The sequence below is a fragment of the Taeniopygia guttata genome, chromosome 1A (assembly GCF_048771995.1).
Source record: "Taeniopygia guttata chromosome 1A, bTaeGut7.mat, whole genome shotgun sequence".
Lineage (NCBI taxonomy): Eukaryota > Metazoa > Chordata > Aves > Passeriformes > Estrildidae > Taeniopygia > Taeniopygia guttata.
Genome location: NC_133025.1, coordinates 47,572,406 through 47,596,334, shown reverse-complemented (window position 1 = coordinate 47,596,334; position 23,929 = coordinate 47,572,406). Strand labels below are relative to the sequence as shown.

At 46.8% G+C, this 23,929-nt stretch overlaps 1 protein-coding gene across 1 annotated transcript; it reads right to left on the bottom strand.

Annotated features, from left to right (window-relative positions):
* Nucleotides 1-229: 229 nt before the first annotated feature.
* Nucleotides 230-18,711, bottom strand: NFAM1 (NFAT activating protein with ITAM motif 1). The gene is made up of 6 exons (XM_030262881.4): nt 15,338-18,711; nt 12,975-13,313; nt 11,859-11,968; nt 9,310-9,411; nt 4,780-4,866; nt 230-2,196 (listed from the first exon to the last, which is right to left on the bottom strand). The coding sequence occupies exons 1-6, from the start codon at nt 15,726-15,728 to the stop codon at nt 2,137-2,139; spliced, it is 1,089 nt and encodes a 362-aa protein (XP_030118741.4). The 5' UTR covers nt 15,729-18,711; the 3' UTR covers nt 230-2,136.
* Between the last annotated feature and the right edge of the window lie 5,218 nt (nt 18,712-23,929).

Below are 23,929 nucleotides of genomic sequence, written 5' to 3'. Positions count from 1 at the left end.
TCCAAATACTGTTCTTTCTCTCATGGTTTATTTTAAACAGCTTCAGCTTTTTTAATATATAGAATTGTTCAGGCATAAATGTAAGAAACACACTACTTAAAAAGGTACCAGAAACACAAGACAAATCAGCTTACTGCAAAGAGAGATCCTTGCCAGGAAATTTCCAGTAGCATCCAGTATTTTTAACATCAATAAAATTTAAAAAACAAAACACAAAGCCTAAGCATCATTGTTTTGAAAGTTTTTACTTTTAATCTAATCCACCAGCATCTGCTAAATATTTTATTGCCATACTGCAACATATTTATAATTCATCTCATCATTTCTTCAAATTTGTTAAGGAAAGAAATTATTATACCTGTACAATCCTCTGTAAATTCTTCTGTGAACACAAATATTTCCTGGTCATATTAGTAAATTGTAAAACTTTTTACTTCAAAAATATTTATAATTGTTGTGATCACTTAACAAATTATAAATGGATCTAATAATACATGCTGTCCATTCATTGCCTTTTCTGAAATGAATTCCTCAGTGCTGGGAAGAGAAAAAGCATTTTTCTGTGGTTAAAGAAAGTCCAAATTGCATGTTTGAAATCTTTTCTAATAAAAAGAGCAAAGCAATAAGCGGATTATCTCTTTAAACATAGTATAGGAAGGTTGGAGGCCCCGGAGACATTTTCCACAGCCTCTATCTCTGATACATAGCAACATTATCTTCAGCTAGAGAGGGTCCTATGACCCTGGAGCTCAATTTTAATTTGATCTTCTTCTTTAAAGAGGTTTCTACAATTCCTCTCAAGTTATGCTGCATATTCTTATTTTGGGTTGGTTTTGTTTGGTTGTTATTTCGTTGTTGTTTTTTAATATGAGATAAAACAGCCTCAGCTTTTTGATCTGCTGGTTTGATCATGTTATACAGCTATTTAATGTAACTTCTTTCCTATCAGAACCAGAATACGCATCAGCACAAATGGTAGGCAAGTTCCAGCTGACAAGGGAGAAAGAACTTGGATAGCAAATTCACTTCTAAGGCCTCCCTCCTCCTTCCTCCTTTCAGAACTGATCTCCCTGGCCAATAATGTATGGTGGGGGGGTGCGGGGGGGGGTAAAGGAGCTTTATAATCTCTACAACAGCCAGCTGAAACAAAGGCAAACCGATTGGTTTTGGTGGGGCAGAGGTACCATGCCTGCTCCCACAGAGGCTCAAAATCCCAAGTGATAACAATGCCCACTGCCAAGAAGAAAAGGAAACTGGTGAGCTCCCCTTGGACTTCTGCATGCTGGAGCCTGGCCCCAGACCCGCCTGGCTTTATGCAGCCCCAGCAAGGGAGTTTCCGCACATTGCCACCTCCTTGTTCCTCTTTCTTGTTCTGGAATGGGCACTGTCACTAAAACAGGTTGTTAGGAAGGGATATTTCTCTGTGTTCCTTTTCTCCACCTTTATCTCGGTCAGCGCATCCAGGCCTCACAGTGTACTGCTGATATTGCTGAAGGGGAACCATTTTCTTAGAGGCACTGATTTGAGTGCCCAGTAAGGTCAATGCAGTAGGCATCTGTGACTAGTTGATGGGATTAGTAGATTATGAGAAAGCCTGTCTGCTCTGGGGTTCCTGAGAAAGGGAAATGGGCAGGTGGATGCTTGGATCTGATTAAACTATGCATGAAGTCCTGTTGGCCATTTCGGCAAAGCCACAAGCACAGGGTCAGATGGGCGGCTGCAGGTCAGGATCGGAACATCAAACCAGCAAGCAGGGAAGTCTCTGGATTGTCCTACCACTTGCAGAGGATCAACAGTTAAGTATTTCAGCCGAGACAGGTGAGAAAAACCTTTACAGATTGCCCATTCCCAAGATAAGTGCTTGACAAAAGCAGCTTTTCTTTTGCATCAAACAACTTTGCTGCAAAATAGCCTTGTTGCATCAATGCAGACTGAGCCCCGAGGGATTTTAACAGATACATTCTGTTGTTAATGAAGGGCAGTTTAGAAGGGGCAAGGGGCTCACAGCTCCCTCGTGGTTGTGCTCTGAAGTCAGTGTGGATCTCTCCATGTATCTGCATCTCATCACGGATGTAAAAGAGTAGCTCTGCCATACAGAAAGATGTCTGGTCCACACAGGGTCAGGAATCTTCCCTGTTAGATATTCTCATACAATGTATCAGAGGATTCTTCTAGAGTTTCTTGCTTCTTAGGTGTCTGCAGAATGATGAAAAGGAGAAAAAAGAAATGAAGGGAAATGATTCAAAAGATGATTAATTAATTCTTAATAAGCAGACGTTTGTTCTGTTAGAAATGGCTATAAGCGATCTGCTGAAACAGAAGCCACTACAGTGAGAAATGCTGCTCCACCAGAGACTAAAGCGACTAATCCAGCCCAAGGGATAAAGATGCCTCCTTTACTAGTCACTCTTCCCCAAAAAACCTGTCAGACAGGGAGGGGAGGGAAAATTGGACTCAGTAAGAAAAGAAATCACTTGGGATTCTGTGAAGAAGGAATTCCCTGACCTCCTCAATCCTGTTTCTTCAACAGTCGAGTCTATTCCTCACGACCGTTCCTTGTGTAGACAAGGTGCTGACAGACTGATATTTTAAGTGCTGTGTGGCACAGGCCTGCTGTAAGCAAGGTTACACAGCAAGCAGCTAAAATGCCACCGGCTGAACTAAGCCCTACCTACACTAGCATTTTCTCTGTTGCCACCACCAAAGGGAAACACTACAAAAGTGCTGAGTGGAGGCACCTCCAAAGCATGTGGGATTAACCCCTTGCTATCCAAACTGGTCTAGTGTGACAGCATGCAAATGCTCTTTTCCTGAGGCTTCCTGCCCTGCTTCCCTTTACAGCTTTCCCTCAATTGTGCAGCCTCCCCCAGCAAGGGCTGGGCTGGACCCTCTGAAGCACAGTGAGTTCAGCAATCTCAGCTCCCACTCACAGGCCAAACCCACTGACCCATAAGTCTCACTCTTATGGAAAACATCCTCCTATATTCTGGCAAAGAGAGCTGGAGGACAAGTATCTCAAGTGGTCACAGCCCAGGATGACTGAGGGAAGCTGATCAAAGTGCTTCCAACCATAGTGGATAGTACAAACTCTCCAGTGCTGAGCTCATGGGATCCGTGCTACTCACCTTCCCTTCCTCCAGACCACCACAAGAACTGAGGACACTTGTTGTCTGCCCTCACTGTGAGAGTTCATCCCATCCCCTCTCTGCTTTCTTCTCCTCTCTTTCTCCCATCTCTGCTTTGACCTCTACCCCACCCTGGCCGAGGCTGCCAGTGCCAGACCCACTCACACACAGATGTTCCTCTGCTGTTGCTTTGTTGCTGCTCTGTTTTACAGACCCTCTGTCCCTCCAAGCAGCAGTTGAATGGCGTGGGCCACACACAAGTAAATCAGCACAGTCTAGACAGCTCCCTTGTAGGGAAAAACCCCACACATACTTCATCTTACCATCCAGATTGAATCATTTCAGAGGGAGCAGCTGGTAAAGGTATACAGAAAAACAAACAGGATCAGAAAGAGAGCCCCTATCCAAATAATTCAAAATGCAGCAAAACACAAATGCAGGGATGCTGTCTTTTCCAGTGCATCATATAAGACAAGCCCAAATATATCAACCCATCCTTCCCCTCAAGAACCAGGAACCTGCCACTGCTATTGCTACCACCGCCATGGTGGTGTCACAGCAGTAACTGGAGGAGGCCAGTGGCCATGGGACCAGATCACACAACAAGTAGCTCTGACACAAAGGGGGCTGCTTGATTTTAGACCACCTTTTCCTAAAAGGTGGGAGTTGTGAAAATGTCTCGGATACATGTCCTTCATGAAAGAGAGGGCTGGTGCAACCAAGGAAACTCTCCCCAACAGAACATTAATAGGAGAGAGCAGCAGATGTTTTCCAGGAACATCTTCTAGCATTGGAAGAGGATATATTTTTTTCAGCAGATAAGAGGTCTTGAGAAGAAAAGAAAAATTAGGTTCTGAGGACAGGAAGGAAATGATTCCTGGGGTGCCTGATGCAAGTTTTGTCCATAAGAAACAGCTGATGCCTACCAAAGGCAGGGTAGAAGGCTGTGTGAGCTTCTGATCTGCTTCATGTGACCCCCACAACTGATTTACACCTGCATATTCCTAGTTGCTTCTATTTTCACTATGAGTGAATTTAGTTCCTTGTCTCTCATAATTCTCAGCCCAACAAGAAGATCCAAGTCCAAAAAATACCCACACTGCCTTTTCTTGAGCACCAGAGCTGACAGCAGAGATTGTACAAGCCCAGCCTCTGCTCAAACCATCTTAGCTTCTGCCACCATGAAATGGCTCTCAGGTGCTTAATTCTGGTGAGAGGAATGTTGTGTTCAGGGTGTGCTGTTGGTGCACAGTTTCCTTCAGCCCAGAGGATGTCTCAGCTGCCTAAATAATCTGGAAAGGGCAATAACAGGACCAGCACCTGCCCAACTTTCCATGAATGCCCATCTTGTTCAGAGGGAGCAGTGATGCCAAACCCCTCGGTGCCTTTCAGCATACGTCATACAGCAAAACATCTGCACAAAACTGTGAGCGCCAGGACTGGTAGAGCTGCAGGGGCCAGGGTTCTGCTGGAAGAAAGAAGAGAGGCTACATGTGCAGCCCAGCTTCTGAGTGCATGCCACATCTCATTTCCCCCTTTTGGTGAGACTGCAGACACATTTACTGCCTGCTAGGTCATGAGACTATGTGAGGTTTCTTCCCCCAGGTGCCCAGGGCATATGAGAACTTTCCAAGAACATGGCCCTTGCCCTTACCTTCCTTGGAGGATTCTTTCTGTGTGATGGGTTGTTTGTGTTGTTCTCGAGGCTAGAATAGACATCAACTCGCTGCACATCCAGGCTCTACACAGAGAGAGAGAAGGCATCAAATAAAATACTTCATTTTAAAAAAACTAATTACCCACTGGGTTGCTCCCCATGTCATGCCTGATATTTTTTAGGGATCCCTGCCATCTCTAAAATTTTGAAGTTCCTGACCTTAACTTGGGCAAACAGAAAATCCTTTTCCCCTGAAATCCCTACAGTGCAGCTGCATCTTCTTTTTTCCAGGCTTACAGAGACAGGCTTTGATGTTGCCTACCCTGTATAAGGCAGTGGAGAAGAATGCCAATGTCCCTGCCTCTCTCTGCTCCAAAATTGTCCCAGAATGTAAAGTACCAGGATGACCACAGGTAAGAGGCAGTGCTCTGCACCACCCAAGACTGTTTAGGTGCCTGACAACCACAAGTTCTTGTTCATGATTATTCTGGGGACAAAGGTGAGAAAACAGGAGAGGTTGGGGGTCCTGAAGCACAGAAGCTGTCAAAAATTAAAACAATTTCTGTTTATTGTGTTTAAATAAACACAATTCTGTTTATTTTTTTTTCCAAGCCAAAACTCTCCTTTCTTCTTTGAGTGAGCAAAGAATAATAAAAAAATCCATATGCTCCCAGGCCCTCAAACATTACCATGGTCCCACTCAGCTACACAGAGAAACACACACACGCCCTGCATGCATATGCACTCATTGTCCCCCAGGTAATTGTGTCACAGGAGATGCATGTCAGTTTGAGTGATATTCCAGATCTGCCTGAAGGATCAAACATAACAATCATGAGGACTTTTCCATGTGTGTTTCAAGGATGACAGCAGGTTGCCAAGGTGGCTGTTTCTCTGGCAACAGGAAGATGGGAGGAGCTCTGGCAGCAAGAGGGGCAGATGGTATTAGTGGAGAGAGCAAGACACCCTGTAATGCAGTGAGAAGGATGAGTAAAACATGGAGGCTTCATTGGGGGCTGCCAATTACTTGAACCCTCATAATTTCATGCAGAGTTGCAAATTCTCAGCATCTTTAAGGATCATGGCCAGCAGGACAGTGCTTTGAACAGGGACAGAAGATACAGAAGCAGCACTGGGGAGTGAGTCTTGGAATAAACAGGCACTACGACATGAGTTGGCCACAGTGAAAGGCTCTCGCATTCCCACTGCTACTCTGGAAACAGTCAAATTATTTCACCTGTCTGCTTCCTGCTCCCAAAAACCTGCTTTGCCTACTCAGACTCCCACCATTTGCACATGCACATGTGCACACAGAAAATTCTACTTCCCCACACTCACTTTCAATTCCCCTTGCGATACTCACAGTGAGGACATAGTCTAGTGTGCTGAGCTTCCAGAAGCCTGGCTCCATATCCTCTTGGCAGGACAGGCAGCCTCTTTCTCTACTTCACTCTGAAGCTACTGACAGAAAAGATTCCCTTCCTTCCACATGCCTTCTTCCCATGCAGGCTGTTAACAATTCTGGTCTTTTTCTGGTCAGGGGGAGAGCTGGTGTCTCCAGCCACCATTTGCAAGTTAATTACTTTTACTTGGTCACTGATCACCTGCTACTGTCACAGTGAAGGCACACAGGCCACTCTTCGCTGCTGACAGATGCTTTCCTATCCCTGAGCAGCCTCCTGTCTCCCTCACACCTGGAAAAGCTCCTGTGCTCTGGAACCTGACTGCACCTGCACTGCAGGAGCTCTGTTTGCTGCTCAAAAAAGCTTGTTTGAAGTGTAAAGCAGATGAGGCAAGTCCCTCAGATTGTTATTTCCAAGCTGCTCATTAACTGAGCAGTGCAGTGAGGTAGAGCTACTCTACAACTGTAGGAGGACAGAGAGGTCAAGAAGGCAGTGTAGAGAGAACAAGTGGGTTCCCAGCTGCCCCCTTATTACCAGCCTTTTTGCTACCTTGTATGCTTTTCACTGCATACCCCCCCAGGGACCACAAAATACATGGTGGCACATGAAGAGCCACTGGGGAAGGTATTTTCTCCCAGGAATGTTCAGCAGGACAGCTTTGCAGAAGGCGTGTTAGGACCCTTCCCACACCAGTGATAAGCCCTGCTACCATGTAGGATAACACAGAGCATTTAATGAGCTGTGCCAGCCAGTTCCAACAGCATCTGTTACTTTGACGTCCAGTGCCGCCTCCTCTTGCTTCTGCTCCTAGCTTCAGACCTGCAAGGACACTGTGCTTCTCTAGCCTCACCTTCCTCCAAACTCCAACCTCTTACTTTCCTGTCTAGATAGCTTAGCTAGCACGTGCTGTCCTCCTGTCCAGCCCCTGATCTCTGACCTCCTTCTTTATCTCATCACTGGGAGTTACTTCTCACTCGTCCTTCCTTTTTTTCCTTGCCTTAGATTACCCCAATGCTGATCAAAGATTTTTTCCATCCCCATGAATTAAGCACTGAGTTCAACACCCACCAATAGATTTTCACAACTCACTTAGTTTCAAGCACAGTTTGCAGGGTTGAGTTTACACCATGCAGAGTCCCAACAAAATTGAGGTGCTGGGCACCAGATTTATTATTCAAAGGAAATAAGGTTTGTCAACTTTCTATTCCCTTCATCCGTCCTAAGGGCCTATCCAATGCAGGTTTCAATCCCAGGGCTCCCACCCTCTCTCCTCCCGTGCCCATTATGCCTTGCAGGGCTGTTCTTGCTGCTCTCCACATCACAGCCAGGCTCTCAGGGCCTCGTCTGGAGCGGGAGTTGCTGCTTCGAGCTTCCCTACTGCAGCGGTTGCTCCACAACAGGAAACTCCCATGGGCAGACTCATACACCCCAGCATGCAGGAGATGGTCCCAGGCTGTTTGCAGCCCTGCCAAAGAGGGCCAAGCCACCTGCCCTGCACACCGGGCTGGCCAGGAGCCCTGAACAGCTGGTGTGTGGTTAACAGGCTTCACAGGAAGGCTTCTTGGGCCAGGTCCATAGGGCTCCTGCAAGCACAGGGGCTCAGCCAGCTCCTGCGATTGCCTGTGCCTAAGGCTGGCTCTGCTGGCTTGCTGTAAGTGCAGCCTGAACAGAATAACATGATGAAACATGTAATTAAGATGGAGCTAAGGATGCATGACGAGGCCGACTGAGCGAGAAATGGATTTGAATTTTTTTGTCTCCTTGCAGAAATCATCCACTTCAGCAGGAAACTACCCATTCGGATTTTTATAAGCCTGAATTAAAAAGAAATTACTTGATACAAATGAAAAGGTTTATAACTTGCAACCTCCTTTACCAAAGCATTGCCTTTTGCCCAGAATAAACACATCACATACAATACACAGTGCTCTCTTTTAAACCGCAACTCCAAAAATTAAAGGGCCACAAAATGGTGCGCCCCCCTCCCCCCACCAGAGTAAGAATGAGAAGGGGCAGGCCCATCCTCTTGTAGGTATCTGCTGCTGATCAGGTCTCATGCCTCCCTAGCAGAACTTTGCTCCTCTCTGTAGTACATTCTTCAGAGCTTCACTTTGTTTAGCTTAAATGATTTAGTTTTAATGCAGCAGACCTCACAGGTTGTCCTTGGAGAGACTTTTCCAGCCCTTATAGACCTCAAAGACAGAAACGTTTCCTAATATTCAGGCAACATCCTTCTCTACTCATTTTATTTTATTCCTCCTCGTTGGTCCCACAGGTCACAAGAAAAAAAAAAAACCAAACCCTTCCCTTAGTGGAGCAGCCATCCCATGGGAGTAAAAAGAGAAAAAGGAATCCATATCAAATGGAGCTGGACAACAGGTTGTAAATGGGATTAGGAGTCATGGTTACTTGAGGTAGCTGAGGTCTAGGTCTGACATTTCAGGGAAGTCACTTCAATCCTACTACCTATGACACTGCAGCTACTGGACTCAAGGAGTGGGAGCAATTTGGGAAATGGAAAAGGAGATCCTATACAATGAAAAGAGAAATGCTTAAAAAAAGAAACTCTTTACTTTCTTCTTGCCCATTTCCCCCTGCTAGCTAGTGTGTCTGCTCAGGACTTCATTGGTCTGTGACACTGACACCAGTGAAGGTGACACAGCAGAGGCCCAAAACAGCTGGTGGTTGGTCAGGGCATCATGTCTCTGCCCCTTTTCTGAGGCATCATTCTCCAGCTGGGAAGGGCATGCCCTCATGACACTCTGCAGTACAAAGTGGGGCTGAGAGTCCTTCTTCCTTCCTGACTTTTGGAGACCCTTCTACCTCTTCCACCAGGAACCCTCCCTGGCCCCACACTTGCTGCTCTGTGCCACTGGCAGAGGGAAAGGTGCTGCTCAGCAGGTCATGGGGCAAGGCTTGGGCACTGAGGAGGCCGTGACTGGGACTGGGATGGAGACACACCCAGTCCTGAGAGAAGCTAAGCAGGGCAAGGTCACCAAGACCAGGCTGGTATGAAGGTATTTGCTTATGATTCACATCATGACATTGTCTCTACTATGGCAGGGAAAGGAAGGGTTGTACCATGATGTGGACAGAAGAGATGAAGGGTGATTCTGGTACTCACATCATAGACAGGAGGTGGTAGTGGTGGTGGGCTGGCTGAAGGGAGCTGTGTTTCCACCTTCTGTCTCAGGATATTTGTCTGGTTCCTTCTAGGGCACAACACCTGCTCAGTACAAGACACCAAATGACACATTTGGAGAAAACCACATGTCCCTCCCCAAAGCTAAAATGAATACCAATGTCATATCAAAGCCAGCTGTTTGCACACCTCCTGAATCCTTTCACAAGAGTGTTGGCAGTGTTTGTATAACACGTGCTGGTTACTTTCCTCACTACATGGTTAAGTGTAGAATCCAGTGACTTACACTGGAAAGGAGAACTGGGCTTTGTGTGTACATATAAAGCACTTTCACCACTGAAACCTTACTAGCTGAAAGGTGTAAATATTGAGCAGCACAAAACCATGCTAAAGCAGGGCACTGGTCATAGTGCAGAGAGGAATTTCAGAGAGGCAATTACTTTTATCAGGATTTGGCAAGGAAGCTTTTCCTAATACAGAGAGTCTACAGAAGAGCATCAAACAATCATTAATTGTGACATCTAGTAAGTGATACATGGATGAACAAGTCCAGCATAGAGTTGAAGGAAGAAGGTCCCTTCGTCTGAATGTTTCTTGCATCAGATGAGTTGTCCTTGAACACATTCCATTCACACATAGATACGGGTTAGCCCTGCTCAGCAAGCAAGAGAAGAGGCAGAAAAAGCAGAAGGCTTTGCTAAGTATCTCTGTTCTAATTCAGAAAGAAGTGGGATGATTATATTCACATCACATGAAAACGACAAACTGCTTTCCAGTCCATTAGTAACTAAGGAGGATGCTAAATAGCTTCTCTTAAAGATAAACATTTTTAAACCAGCAGGTCTGAGCAAGCTGTGGTGAGAAATACGGGCTGTGTTCTGCAGGAGGGCAAATGTAATGACTGCACAATCTCTTCAGACCCCAAGGAGAGGCCATAAGTCTGAGATTCACTGGCCCACCTCAAAACCCAGAGATGCCAATTGGTGAGTCGTGACAGTGCCTCCCCATCTCATCCCCACAGAGACACTCTCTAGGCAAACAGAGATGGGGGCCTGTCTCCAGCTGACTCCCTTTGCCTCGTACACTCCTTCCCCCACATCAGACTGCCTGCAAGATAAGTCTCACGAGATTAGCCAGGCTGCCAAATGCTGCTGTTCTGTTTTCAGCCTCATGATCTCTGACTGTGTGTGCTGAAACCTGATCCTCTTTGGAGTCGAAGGACTGTACACGCAGCACAGCTTCCACATAAAAGAGCATGCAGAGACTCTGCTGTAGTGGTGGTGGAGAGCAGCTTCAAGGAGTTATGGGGCATACTCTACCTACAAACCAACAATCCCAAATTCCATTCTAGAAGATGTAAGGGTATTTTTAAGCCAGTCTCTGGAGATCTGGAGATCTCTGGAAGAATGTAGATGATGCTATTGGAACATCTGAGGGGTGGCAGTACTAGAAGCAGTTGTTTTCCCCAAACAACAGGGATTCCAATATCATGACTCCAGATGGTTTTTCCACAGGGTCCATCTCATCCAAATCTTCTAGCTCTGCTTTTGGCTTTTCTTCTCTCACTCTTCAAATCCTTTCCTCCCCATTCCTGGCATCCCCTTTGCTCTCAGCTTCCTAGATTCCCCTTCCTTACCCAGGAAGTCCCAACCTGGGACACTAGTCTGCTCACCCAAGGGGCTCTGGCTATCCAGTCTTAACACCCTTCTAGTGCTTCATTACTCCAGATTCCAGTCCCAGTTTCTCCCCAGATGCTCATTCTTCCAGCCTCACAGAACCACTGATAATGGAAGGTGTCCCTGAGATTGTATAGTCCAATCCTTGTCCCTTTATCTTTTTTCTTTTTTTTCCTAGTTTTTTTGTAATTTTCACACAGGCTTCTGTCCTGACCTTCCCCTCTCACTCTGTCTCTTAATGTTTTCTCTGCCAAACGGATGGCAAAGGCTTTGGTCCCCATCCCCATCACAGTACAGAGTTTTTTTTTGCTGTGATGCCCAAGCTCAGGAATGCAGCTGCAGTTTCTTTGAAAGAGTAACCTCCATCTTGAAAGAGGATTAGAAATAGGGAAAGTCCTGCTATCAGGGTTGTAACAGATTTGCTTGAGTGCACAGGACATTACTTGTCTAACTGGCCCTTTAACAGGGGTTTTAGATAATTGAACTGGTAAATTGACAAAAGCCATGACTGAGTATGCACAAACTGCAATTTTCCAAAATCCCAGCACAAGGCCACATCTCCTTGAATATTTTCACAGCCAGCACACTGCTAGTGTGCCTTCTTGCCCTGTGTCAAATCCTTGCCCTAAAGCAGAGCATGGTGTAGTCAAAATGATCGCCAGAATTTCTTTAATGGGCAAATCACTTACTGGTTTTGTCTTTCCTATCATCTTTTCTTCTCAGAAAAACTGAACTTAAGAAAATAAACTGGATGAGACACCCAGCATGGAGACTTCCAATTCAGATCAGTTAGAAGTAAATGGAATTAATTCCTAGAATACATCAGGTATTGCTTTTTATTTGGTTATTACTTGCCTTTCTTTTCCACAGAAGCAGAGCTGTTGCAGTGATGCTCAATACAGCAAGAAGAACAGTAAGGGTAATGAGGATTTCCCACACATAAGAGGTATTTATATATCCTGTATCTGTAAGAAAGAAGGCAAAAAGTTCACAGTGTGAGTGGAAACTACAACCCTGCTGTATTTTTAATCCTGGAAAAAGCCTTGAGAAAACTAAAATACAGGAGGTATAGAATATGGTGGCAGAAATGCATACACCCTTCAAAACATACTCTGACTGAACAGAGAGCAGGGTGCAGCTGCAGAATCACACAGAAGATGCAAGGTATAAGCAGCTCTACTTCATAGACAGAGGTGATATGAGACAAGAAATTTGGTAGATAGAGGCTAGCAAAGGTCTTTTGTGATAGGAGCAAAAAGACAGATGTTGGAATGCACACAGGCCACATGAACTGGGAGGATGAGTACTCTAGGCATCCTCTGACCAGTATCACAAAGCTACTTCATCACAGCTCTTTGCATTTACATTAACAATTTCTTCATATCCAACAGTCATTAATGCACATCCTTATCACTTTTCTTTAACATTCCTCTTACGTTGTATCAAGCTTTCCACTGCCTTCTAGTGTGCTCATTAACAGACCAACCAACTCCCTGTACCAAATGGAAAAGAGGGAGGCATGTCAGTGAGGCCATGACCTGTTTGTGAGTCCCTAAAACTGAGAATGCTGAACCTGTACATGTGATAACAGCAAGCACCCTAATGAGTGACCTTATCAGCTGCCTCTGTCACACTGCTGAAGGACAAACCACGCTGTCTCCTGAACACTGACACCTAAAAGCACTGTCTGACCCAGTGCCCAGGCTCCCTGGATAGATCCAGATTCCCATGTGGCAGGGCAGATATAAATTACTGCCTCTTCATGTTCCCATCTATGCATTGGGAACAACAGAACACCTGTGCCAAGTGCATTTCAACTCTGATGGCAATTAGTATTAGGCATAAAGCATTATTCCTACCTCACTTCACAGCATGTGTGGACAGAGAAAACAAAGAGCAAAGATCAGGTTTCCATAGCCAGATACAGCTGATTTTTAACCTCCTAACCTTCCTTTCTGGTTGTTCACTTACCTCTAATAAGGACAAACACTCCCTTTCCCATTTTTTGGATATCATTCCATATGACCTTGCAGTAATACGTGCCAGTAGAAGAGGTGTTTTCAAGTGGCATGATTCTGTAGTCATAAGATAAGGCAGCAGTCTTATTCTCTTCTCCAGAAGGAATGACTACGTTTTCCAACCTACTATAGATAGATGTCTTCTGATCCAGTGAATTAATCCAGTAATAGGAGATTGAAAATTTGGTGTATTTCGGCATGTAAGGGAAGATGACTTTACAGGGGATGGATATTCCTTCCTTGAGCAAGGCAACCTGGATTGGAGGTTTCTGCTGTACATCGACATTTCCTCCTGTAAGGGTAATAATTGTTAGCAGAAACCTAACCTCACTTTTAGTAAGGAGAGGACAGCTGCCCCAAAGACAGGATCACTCTGAAAATAACCATACACCAGGAAGCACTCCTGTAGCATGCAGTGTTGGCCCTTGTCAGAAGCTGAGTGATTCAGAGCATGTGCCCTGTGTGATCTGCCACTTCTCTTGGGTAATTGCTGTCTGATCCACGATAGCCTGCTGCATTCACAGGCTTCCCCTTTTCTCTCGTGAGCTCCTCCATACAACAGCAGCACGCAGAAAGACAGGAAATTAAGCAGGAAGTGAACTGATTTTGCAGTGGTGTATGAACGTATTTACAGCAGGTGAACAGAAAGCAATTTTCTAAGATAAATGCTAGCTGGACATCTCCTGAAACTCCCAGTGTATAAACCTTGGCCGTGTGATGGCTCTGGGGCAGCAAAGGTGTTGTATGCAAGCAGGTGTTATCAATGGGACTGTATATTTCTGAAAAGCAAGTGAGGAAGGAGGTGGTATATTCCATATAGGGGCCAGCACCAAGGCCATGAGAAATAAATAAATCACTCCAAACCTTTGCTGCTCTAAAATGGGAGCAAAGCACAAACCTCAGTGTTAGCTATAGGAACTATCTGTAGATCTTAAGTATTCATACATGACAGTATCTTAGGCAGAGATGAGAGCATGCCCTTCATATGCTTCCTCCCAATACATACATGGCAGTTTAAAGTGATCTATCACTGTAACTCAGTAGACAATGATGTCAGAAGTTAAAAGAAGGTACAAATAAGATGAGGAACCACATCACAGTTCACTTGCTGTTTTGTTTAATAAAAAGAAAAAAAACCTAAGAGTCAGCCACAGGCTAGTAAGGAAGCTGGGGTACAGGACTTCTTTGGTTCCCAGCCAAATCTGGGTTTGATATCAGGCAGTCTCTGGATCTATTTATTTGTCAGCTGATATAACACCACATATAAAGCAACTTAAGAGGAGACTCTTTGAGAAAGGGAACTGGAAACTTATAAGTCTGCACACAAAATGAAGGATTCTTTCAGAGATATGAAGAGAAGAGGGGAAAAAAGGCTAGAGAGTAGGGGATGGGCAGGCTTTTCCATTTATGCTTTTGATGGGATTCCCTGGAGTTCTGCATTTATGAACAGGCTCATAACAAGGTATTAAAGCTGTCCCAGAGCACAGCCAGGCTTGCTTTTCTGTCACCATGGACTAACGCTGCATCACAACAGCAGCGTCACCTCAGCACAGCAGGAGCTGGCATTGGAAAAGCAATTCAGGCTTAGCACTGCAGAGTGCTGAGCGCTGAGGATTTGTGATGGGGGACAACAATGGAGAGAGGGCACAGCTACGGCCCAGAAAAGACTGCTGGGAAGTACCATATGTTAAGAAAAATTCTCTACAGATCACATAGCCAGGGACAACAGCCTGACAGTAAAGAAGAGCTCAGGTTACAATGCCAGAGAAAGGTTCTTGGCTGTAAAAGCAACTGAGATACAGTACAGTCCTCAGGGACGTGCTCAGGCCTGTGTACACTAGTTACAATATTATGGAAAGGTAGTAACAAAATCCTGCAGACACTGTGGGAGTGATAACTCAAGTGTTTTATTCTGGGCCATATTTTTCAAAATCATTCATCATCCTTCTCCTCATCTCTACATAGTGGAACACACATGAATATAATTTCTATATAAGATACAGCTAAGCACTACTGTAACAAAAGAGAGGAGAGATCCATCTTCTCATATTATCCCAGAAGCCACTAGGTTGAAAATAACATACCAAGGAAAAAGCTAAGACATTTTATTTAGGTTATCTAACCCTTCTCCCATGTTCCCCCTTTCTTGAGGATTCACTCTCTTAGCTTTGAAATGCTTAAAAGACAGAAATAGCAGCAGCGTGCAAATTCCTAGAGGGGATCTCTGGAAATTAGCAAAAGATAGCAGCTGGAAGTGCTCTAATATGCAAAACATGAGAGTAAACAAAAGGAATTAAAAAGAAAATATTTGTTTACCTCCATACTGAAGCAACCAAAGAAACAGGAAGATGACTTTTAGATTTGGGATCATGATGGGGGGGGTCAAAGGCTGTAAGAATGCAACCAGAAATAAAGATCCAAAAGGCAAAGGAGGTGGGGGTTTGTCAGGTATTGTCATGCCAAGGCAGCTGGTTGATCGCCTCCTGTTTGCGAAGCGACAGGCGAGATGTACACACACTGCATTTGGCAAGCAGTTCCTGGCAGATGCAACCTCTTCTGCTTTTTGGTCAGACTCCTCCCCACACCAGGGTTGACTTCTCTGTACAACAACGATGGTGTTAGACCCACTAGCGGGTGTCCAAAGACTAAACCACAAGCACTTCAACACACAGTTTGCTTCCTGATGACTGTAAAATATCACATGCATTTGCAGCAAACTGTCACATTCCACAAAGCATGGGATCACCTGTTTTGCCTTCAACACAGAAAACCAGTACACGTATGAATAGTCGTACAGAGCAAAGGCTCTACTGTACCCCTGACTCCACAAAACGTCCCTCTACAGCCAGCTTCTCCAGTACGTCCCTTGAGAGGAAGGCACTCACATTCACAAAGTGAGAACAGCCAGACAGCGAATTCATCCCAACAGCTGGACCGTTTCAGATCTACACCATGCTGGCTCTGAATCAGCATCACAATGCAGGCAAGCTTTAAGTAATCTATTGTAGGCAAATCTAAGGAGAGCCCTTTGAAGAAGAAAAACCACGTTTTGTGGGAGGCTCCTGCCGCCTATACTCATGAAGAGTCTTTGATTTTCAATGAACACTTGTTTTTAGCTAAGACATCTGCAATGCAACAGCTGAGCAGCATCTGACTCATAAAAACTCCAGTGGGTGAGAGGTCTTCTCTTTAGACAGCTTCCTCCTTTCACACTTCTTGCACTGTCCACAAGAAAGCACTTTACTGCAACTTCAAGGGTACCCATTCACATGGGGTGCTGTGCTGCAGAGACTGGTGGGGGATGGTCATGTGGGGAAAGACCTAAGGCAGCAGATGAGCCTGTAAGCTTCAGGTATTCAAAAGCACTATCAGGTGTTTTATGCCTCCAGACTTTGTAGGAACAAGGTTTACTCCAAACAACATCTGGTTTACAGCATTCTTCCTCCTGTTCAACCTGGGACAGGCCCCCAGGAGGAAGGGGTCTTGACACAGGGGGAGGCATGTAGCTGCATGACACCCAGGGATGACTCCAGTACCTCTCTGAGAGCCCTGACAGATGGGGAGAGGAGAAAGTGGTTTTGTGTGGCTCTGCAAGGCTGGTGCAGCAGCTGCACTCCTCCAGGGAAGGTTTAGCTCAGATTAGCCAAAACCAACTCCTCTCCCCAAGACATGCTGATGTGAGCTGCATGGGGCTGGTCTCAGCTGGAAATCGCTCCTCACAGGTCTTAACGCTGAGCAGCAAGGACAATCAAAAGCAGTAACAAGACACTTGGGGCCCACTTGGTATTTCAGATATGGAGGCACAGATCAGGCAGCTGTGACTCTGGGGTCACAATGGTATTCAGAAGCCTTTCTCAGGCCTGAACAGCATCTCAAGGTAGTTGGGGCAGGGAGAGAGAGGAAGCAGAGGCTCACTACCTCCCTGTGGAAGAACTCCACCGAATAGTGAGGGCTTCCTCAGCTCTTATATCATGCTCATCCCCATGGTAGCACACAGCTTTGTAATTTCCAGTATTGATGTATTTCTAGAGGACAGAACAGGCTGCTCCTGCCAGTGATGTGTTTTAACTGTTATCAGCATTTATCTGCTTCAGGAATTCAGGGTGATAAGTGGATTAAGTGTGATAGGTTTGTAGGGCTGCTAGGTCAACATCATCCTTCAGTCCTTTCTGTTCTCTTCCTATAAACAATCCTGTTGCCATTCAAAATACCAAGTCCTAGAAATATCGCTGTCTGGAATTTAAAAAAAAAAGTCTAGCATTTCAAAAGAGATCACACATAAGACTCAGCTGTGGGATTAAAGGCACAGCCAGGCCAGAAATACATTCACTGCTGGGATTTGCTATGGTAGAGCTCACTGAAAAGAAATGGCTTTGAAACGACTACCCAGCAGCTATTAACTGCGAGACAGGATGACATTCTGTTCCTTAGAGCCTAAAGGGAGCCTGAATCTTTGAATGTTAAATTCTAATTCAATTTGGTCTGGGGATTCTGAACTGAGTTTTAACCCTGGAGACATAAATGGAAGGAAGATGAGGAAAAGCTGGGGAGCTGCTATTACCAGCCAGTAGCAGGACCGAATGGATCACCCCAAAACTTAGGTGGAACTAACCAGGATACCTGTGCCAAAGGAAATAAATTAAGAAGCTCCAAAGGAATGGGTCATTGTATGACCTTCATTTATGCATTATACAGTACATTGGTGCATGTGAGCCAGTCCCTACAGTATGATGAGAACAGCCTGGCCAGTTGTAAACCCACCACCCAGGACCTGTATAGCTTGGTCCTTCTTTTGATGCAGTGAATGCTGACACTTCCTGAAATTAAATACAGGATTGGGGTAGATTCAAGGCAGTTTCTGCCTGTAATTGAAAAATTTATATTAATTTCACTCAAGCACTTTAAAAAGCCCACAATAGTGGCCAGTATTCCCAACAGTGAGGAAAAGCATGTTGTTCCGGCAGGCATGAACAACAAGTTTGGGCAAGTACTGCACCTACCAGAAGTGCCTGTTCACAGCTGTGTCCAATGTACACCCACAAGTCAAGGCACACACACGAGCCCACACATGCCCCCACAGCCAACTCCAGGGAAAGCATTAATTCAAACAAAAAGGCTGCTGCTAGCCAAGGCAAAAGCAATGCTGCAGAGACCACAACAAAGCCTCTTTACTGCTGAAGCGTTTAACACCACAACCATCCAAAAGAGAAACACCACTTGGCACACAGAAAAGCTGCAGCAGCTCAGCGAGCCTGATTGCACAGAGCGCTTCAGAGCATTCCCCAGCACAGCAGCTCTGGGTTTACTGCCTTGTCAGAGCTCAAACCCCCATGGCTGGAAAGCCAGCCAGTGGCAACACGTGCACCTCTGAGGATTCACAATCTCTTTGACTCATCTAACCTCAGACTCCAAGGCGTAGAGTTTCCCCCTGCCTGGCAGCAGGAGTGATAGCACAGCCAGCATGAGCAGGACCCTACCCCTGCCAGCATTTTTACCACTGTTGTGTGTCGAGTGCCTCTCAGCAGGGCTGGATGATGCTGAGGTAAAAGCTGCCAATGCCCTCACTACATTTCTACCACTGAAATGCTGTAGGAAAGAGAATTATCAGTGACTTGATGGGAAAACAAAAATTAGAGGTGTTGACACCACCATGGGGAATGGAGGGGACAGTTCTCTAATTCCCTTTCACCAGCAAAACAAGTCTGCCTCAGAAATCACCTACTCCTGCTTTTTCTCTGCTCACCTGCTGGAAAGATTCCCAGGGACTAAGTTACCACCACAGGCCCGACGCACTCTTCAGAGCCGTGCCTCGGCCACGCGGTGAATCCCACCCGTTCTCCTTCACTGGCTCCTTCTGCGGCAAGCTGTGGCCAGCGGGAATGCGCCTGGTGGGAGAGCTTAGCCTGCTCAGGGTGACACCTCCCAGAAGAACATCTACCTGGCCGGGCCTGGGGCTGACGCGAGGCCAGGGCGGAGCGGGCCATGTCAGGGGTTAACTCTTGCCCCGGGCAGCCCTCCCCGGCCCCTGCGGAAGGCCGAGCGGGGCACACCGAGCCCGGTCCGGCGGGGCGGGCAGGGACGGGCGGCGGCCGCTCACGCCGACCCGCGCCCTCGCCCACAAGATGGCGCCGCCGCCCCGGCCGCCCCCTCCCTCCTTCCGCGCCCGCCCGCCCGCCCACCACGGGCCCAGGGCACCGGGGGGCCGGAGGAGATGGAGAAAACGAGCACAACTGGGATCTACTTAAGGCAAAATTAATGCTAATTAACCGTAATCAACAGCTCGAGGAACAACTTTTACTCGGCAAGCAGCAGATACTGCAGTTCGCCCGTCAGGCACGAGCAGCAGACGGCAGCAGTCGGGGTGTGGAAAAGGAAAATGAACCGCTCTGCCGCGGGTGTAACCCAGCCCGCTGTGTCCTGCCCTCGGCGCCGCTCCCTGCGCCAGAGGTCACTGTCCCGCAGCAGCCCAGCCCAGCCCAGCCATCCCCCGCACGCCTCCTGCCCCACCGCCGGACACTCCCCTCGCAGCCCTCTCTGGCAGCGGCAGCCGAGTCCCTCCTGCTCAGCCCTTTTGGGGGGCAGCAGCCCCCAGCCGGGGGGCAAAGCACAGGGAGCTGCTGGCAGCATTGCCTCCAGCCCTGGCACCGCCTCCGCCCTCACAAGCCATCCCTTCTATGCCCAGGGTGCTCTGGAAACCCCTGCCAGTGCTAGTGAGGAGCACAGTTTTATTATGAATGACAATTGTCAGCTTGCAGAGGCCTCTTGGCACCACACGTGGGTGCTTGCCACCACGAGCAAAGCCCAAGTACCTATTTCATGTCACTGACCAGTGATGCTGCATTAGTTAAGGGGCTGGTAATGGTGGTCAACTTGCTGTGGTTGCCTCAGCAGGAGCAGGCTCAAAGGAGTGTCCCCACAAACAGCCACAGACTCACACACCTCGACAGCCCCCATGGGAGCATGAATACGGGAGTAGCAGGCACACAGCTCTCCCACGGTCACAGGATATGTCACCAGCCCCTAAACGCCACAACCTGAACAGCCCAAACTTTCTCACATTAGCAGCAAAAATGCTGGGGGTGGGATGCTGGGTAGGAGCAGGGCATGCTGCCAGCAGTGCTTTCCTAAAACAGGAGTCCCTGCGCCCCTGCTCCTACCCAGCTGCATGCCTTGAGGTGTGCACATCAGCCTCTGAAACTGTGCTGAGTGAAGGGCTGTGCATCCCCCCTGCTGGGGGTGAAGGGGGGCAGGCGGGCAAGTTTGGCAGGCGCTGGGTCCTGTGCAGGGCACACACAGGGAGGATCATGTTGGACAAGATGGCAGTAGTTGCAAGGGAGCTGCAGGACTGGTTCCTGCCAGCAATGGCCTCGCCAGATGGCCCTTCTGGTCTTGTCTGTGCAGGAAAACTCCTTGGGCCTCAGCCCTGCTTCGAGCCAGTCAGCTGTGCCAACCCCAGCTCCCTGTGGCCTGGCAACAGTTTCTGACTGCCCCCAGGTGCCCAAGCCTGCCCCACAGCTGACTCCAAATCTAAGCTCCTTCCCTCTGAGCTTGTTCAAGTCCCTGCACTCCCTTTCACACAAACCACCTCATTCCCTTCCCTACTCTTTCTCTCCCTTTTTTCTGGCTTTTGTTTTTTATTTCTTTTTCCTTTTAACGTCTTCCCCTTTTTGGTTTCTTTTTGGGACCTTTTCTTCAGCCTGCAGGAGCTTTTCAGCTCAGGACATTGGGAAGTAGAACAGGCAGCACAGCTGCAGTGACCCTGGGAACCAGCATGGACTCCCACAGCAGACACTTGAGTGCACTCACACCCCGCTTTAGATTGGCACAGCTTTCCTCGTGCACTCCAGGCTTCTGCCAGCTCCCAGGAGGAAAGCTGGGAAAGGATTAAGTAGCTAAATATCTCATTGGCAAGTGAATATATTGTTTTTTCTTTCTATTAATTCCTGAACTTTGCTTTGATTGTGGACTGTGGAGAATATGCAGGCTGATACAGCTGTAATAGCACACCCTCCTAGGGTGGAAAAACATCATTTTGCCACCAGGCCCTATTCTGGCTATGAAAACTAAATAAAGGATCCTGGCAAAAACATGTGCTGGAAGAACCACATCCCTGCTAGGATTTTTGCCAATACAGAAATGTGTTTCATTCTGTTTTCCTCCCTACCTCTGAATTTCCCACCTGCTGTCTACATTCCTGGCTGACAGAACTACAGGACAAGGATTTGTAGTTTTGACCTAATGCAAGAGAAACATAATTGGGTTTTGTTTTTCAAACCCTTACAGACCACTGCTGAGCACACTGGGATCATCCAAGGCTGCTGCAGGCCATGGGGAGACCTGGGAGGGGTTTTGTGAACCTCCCTGTGGGCCTGGAGATAAGGCACTGAGCCTGAAACCACTCCAACCCCTCCAATGGAAGGAGGCCTCCTTTCCCTGGAGAAGTGCATGATGACAGATGTGGGTCCACAGGGATGCGAAATGCAAAAAACCCTGGAGTATAAGAGGAAGCATATCCTGTCTGCATGGAGACACAAACCTCAGCGGGAGCAAGTGCATGGAGCTGAGACTATATAGATATCATAGCAGGGTTCAGACACCTTCTTCTGTGACTAATTGTATCTCCACTTGCTCTATATATATATATGTATGTATGTATGTATGTATGTATACACATATACCCACATTTTATACCTAGCTACTAATACTGCTGAAGTTTCCCAAAGGCACCCACTCTGTGTCCCCCTACAGCCCAAGCAGCCATGCTAAGCCCCTCTACCACAGTTGGCCCCGTGGTTTCTCCTGCAGACCACTCTCTCCTCACTCTGTATACTCTGGGGAAATCCTTCCCCACCCCAGTACTGCTTCCTTTATTATCTCTGCCCAGCTGTGGTTTATAAGTTGTTTAAATCTTTTCTAGGAACAGATAAAGATCACAGCTACCCAGAATCCAAAAACACAGACAGCTTGAAATGTGGTTAGACTCTGCCCTACTTTCATTGAGTTGAGAGCAAGGCTCTCTCAAGGTGCTCAGGGGAGACGAGATGAGAAAGATCCATTTCAGCAAATCACCCCTTCCCTCCAGTCCAAGAAATAAACCTAATGCATCCCCTCCAAAACTGCTGCATCTGTTCAAACCACATCACCTCACCTCCTTGTTTGCCCAGGACTTGCAGGTGAGCAGGGCATGGAGCCATAGAGCCTGGGAGAGATGCTGTCCTGCACTGCAACACTTGGCGCAGGGTACAGGTACAGGCATGTCCCCAAGCTGAGAGAGGTGCAAGGGATTCACTAAATCAGGGCCATGAGGATGGCAATGCAGGGTGTGCTGCAGATTAAGAACAAGATGTGTTGGTAGAGTTTCTACCATCCACATGCTCACCGACAGCTTTTCTCCATAGCAAGTTGCTCCCTAAGCTGCGGGAACTGCAGAAGTGGAAGTGCTGCCGGGGACTTCCCTCCTGTGAAAAATCCCCTCCCTGGGAAGTCCACGCTGGGTTTCAGACCTGCTGTGTGGCTGTGCCTCCAAGGTGAGTTGGCTCCCTTGCACTGTCAGGCTCCTCTTAAAGCAGTATTTCCAGAGATCTGCAGTGATCTAGAAAGGGATACTGCTGAATAATTGCCAGGGGTTTTTTCCTTCTCTTGAGTGGTGCCAGCCCACAGGACCAACCTGCAGACAGGGATGTGTTTCCCTCACCCATTTTGCCTGTGGTCTGAGTCTGATGCTTTTCTCACAAGCACTGCTGGTGTTCAGAGGAGACGGGACTCGGACAGGGGAGAACACCTTGCAAATATATACCTCCAGCTCTATGACTTTCTCCAAAGTAGAGAATGCCTGCTGAATGATTCCACCTATATTCCAGGTGGAATACATGGAGCAATACACAGACTAGCCACTTGCAGACACTAATATTTCATTTCAAGGGTATTACTTAACTCTGCTTGGAAGGGCTTGTATCAAGGCAAGGATCAGAGCAGCACAAGGGTATTTTTGCTGATGCTCTTAGAGGTAGCAACAGTGAGGTGTTTCTGGAGAAGGGTTTGCTGCAGTCCAGGCCATTAAGAGATGCTGAAAAAGGCTTAATCTGAAATATAGTACAGGTCATTATGATATTTAGTAACGCCACTTACAGAGGCTGACTTGAACAGCCTTGGAAGGAAGAATGAAAAAATCCTTCCTAATGTGTTTGTGCCAGCAAACACATTAGGATCTCCTGCAAGAAGTTTTTCCATCCTATTGAAAAGCTTTGTTAGAAAGAATGATGAGAATGGTATTAATAAGGCACTATAATTATACCTGATCCTTCTATAATCTTTCTCTCTGCAGAGTTCGGGAGCACTTTACTGCTATTATTGGATTTGAACAGTCCCATCTGGATAACATACGACTGATTTGTTTGCATGGCTTATTTTAGGTATCTCAGCACATACATTAGACTTGCCTTCATATCTGGTTGATTCCCTGCACAGTCTGGAAGAGCAGTAAAAGATCTGCAACTCATGTTCTCCACCACCCCATTCTCCCATCCCAATGTCTAGGAGAGCAACTTACAGAAGACCAAGGATAAAAGGAACCATCCAGTCCTTCCTAACTCAGTACTGCAGAATGTACAACTGTAGTACTGAAGCATTTAGAACATGGAGGCTGGATACTACCAGGAATGCCTGGATTTGCACCTTATTCTAGGCTTGAGATTCCATGGATTCCAAAACAACTCAAGATGCACTGAAAGTCTGGCAGCAAGGATCTGGCAAACACCTCATGCTCTGTGATCAGAATAGGCTACCTGAACCTTTTAAACAAAGGGATGAACTGCGTGTTTCCAGCAGACATCAAACCAGGGAAAGTGTGAGGGGAGGGTGCTCGCGTCTTTCTGGATTTAGCATTCCTTGCAACACCATCTCAGTTAT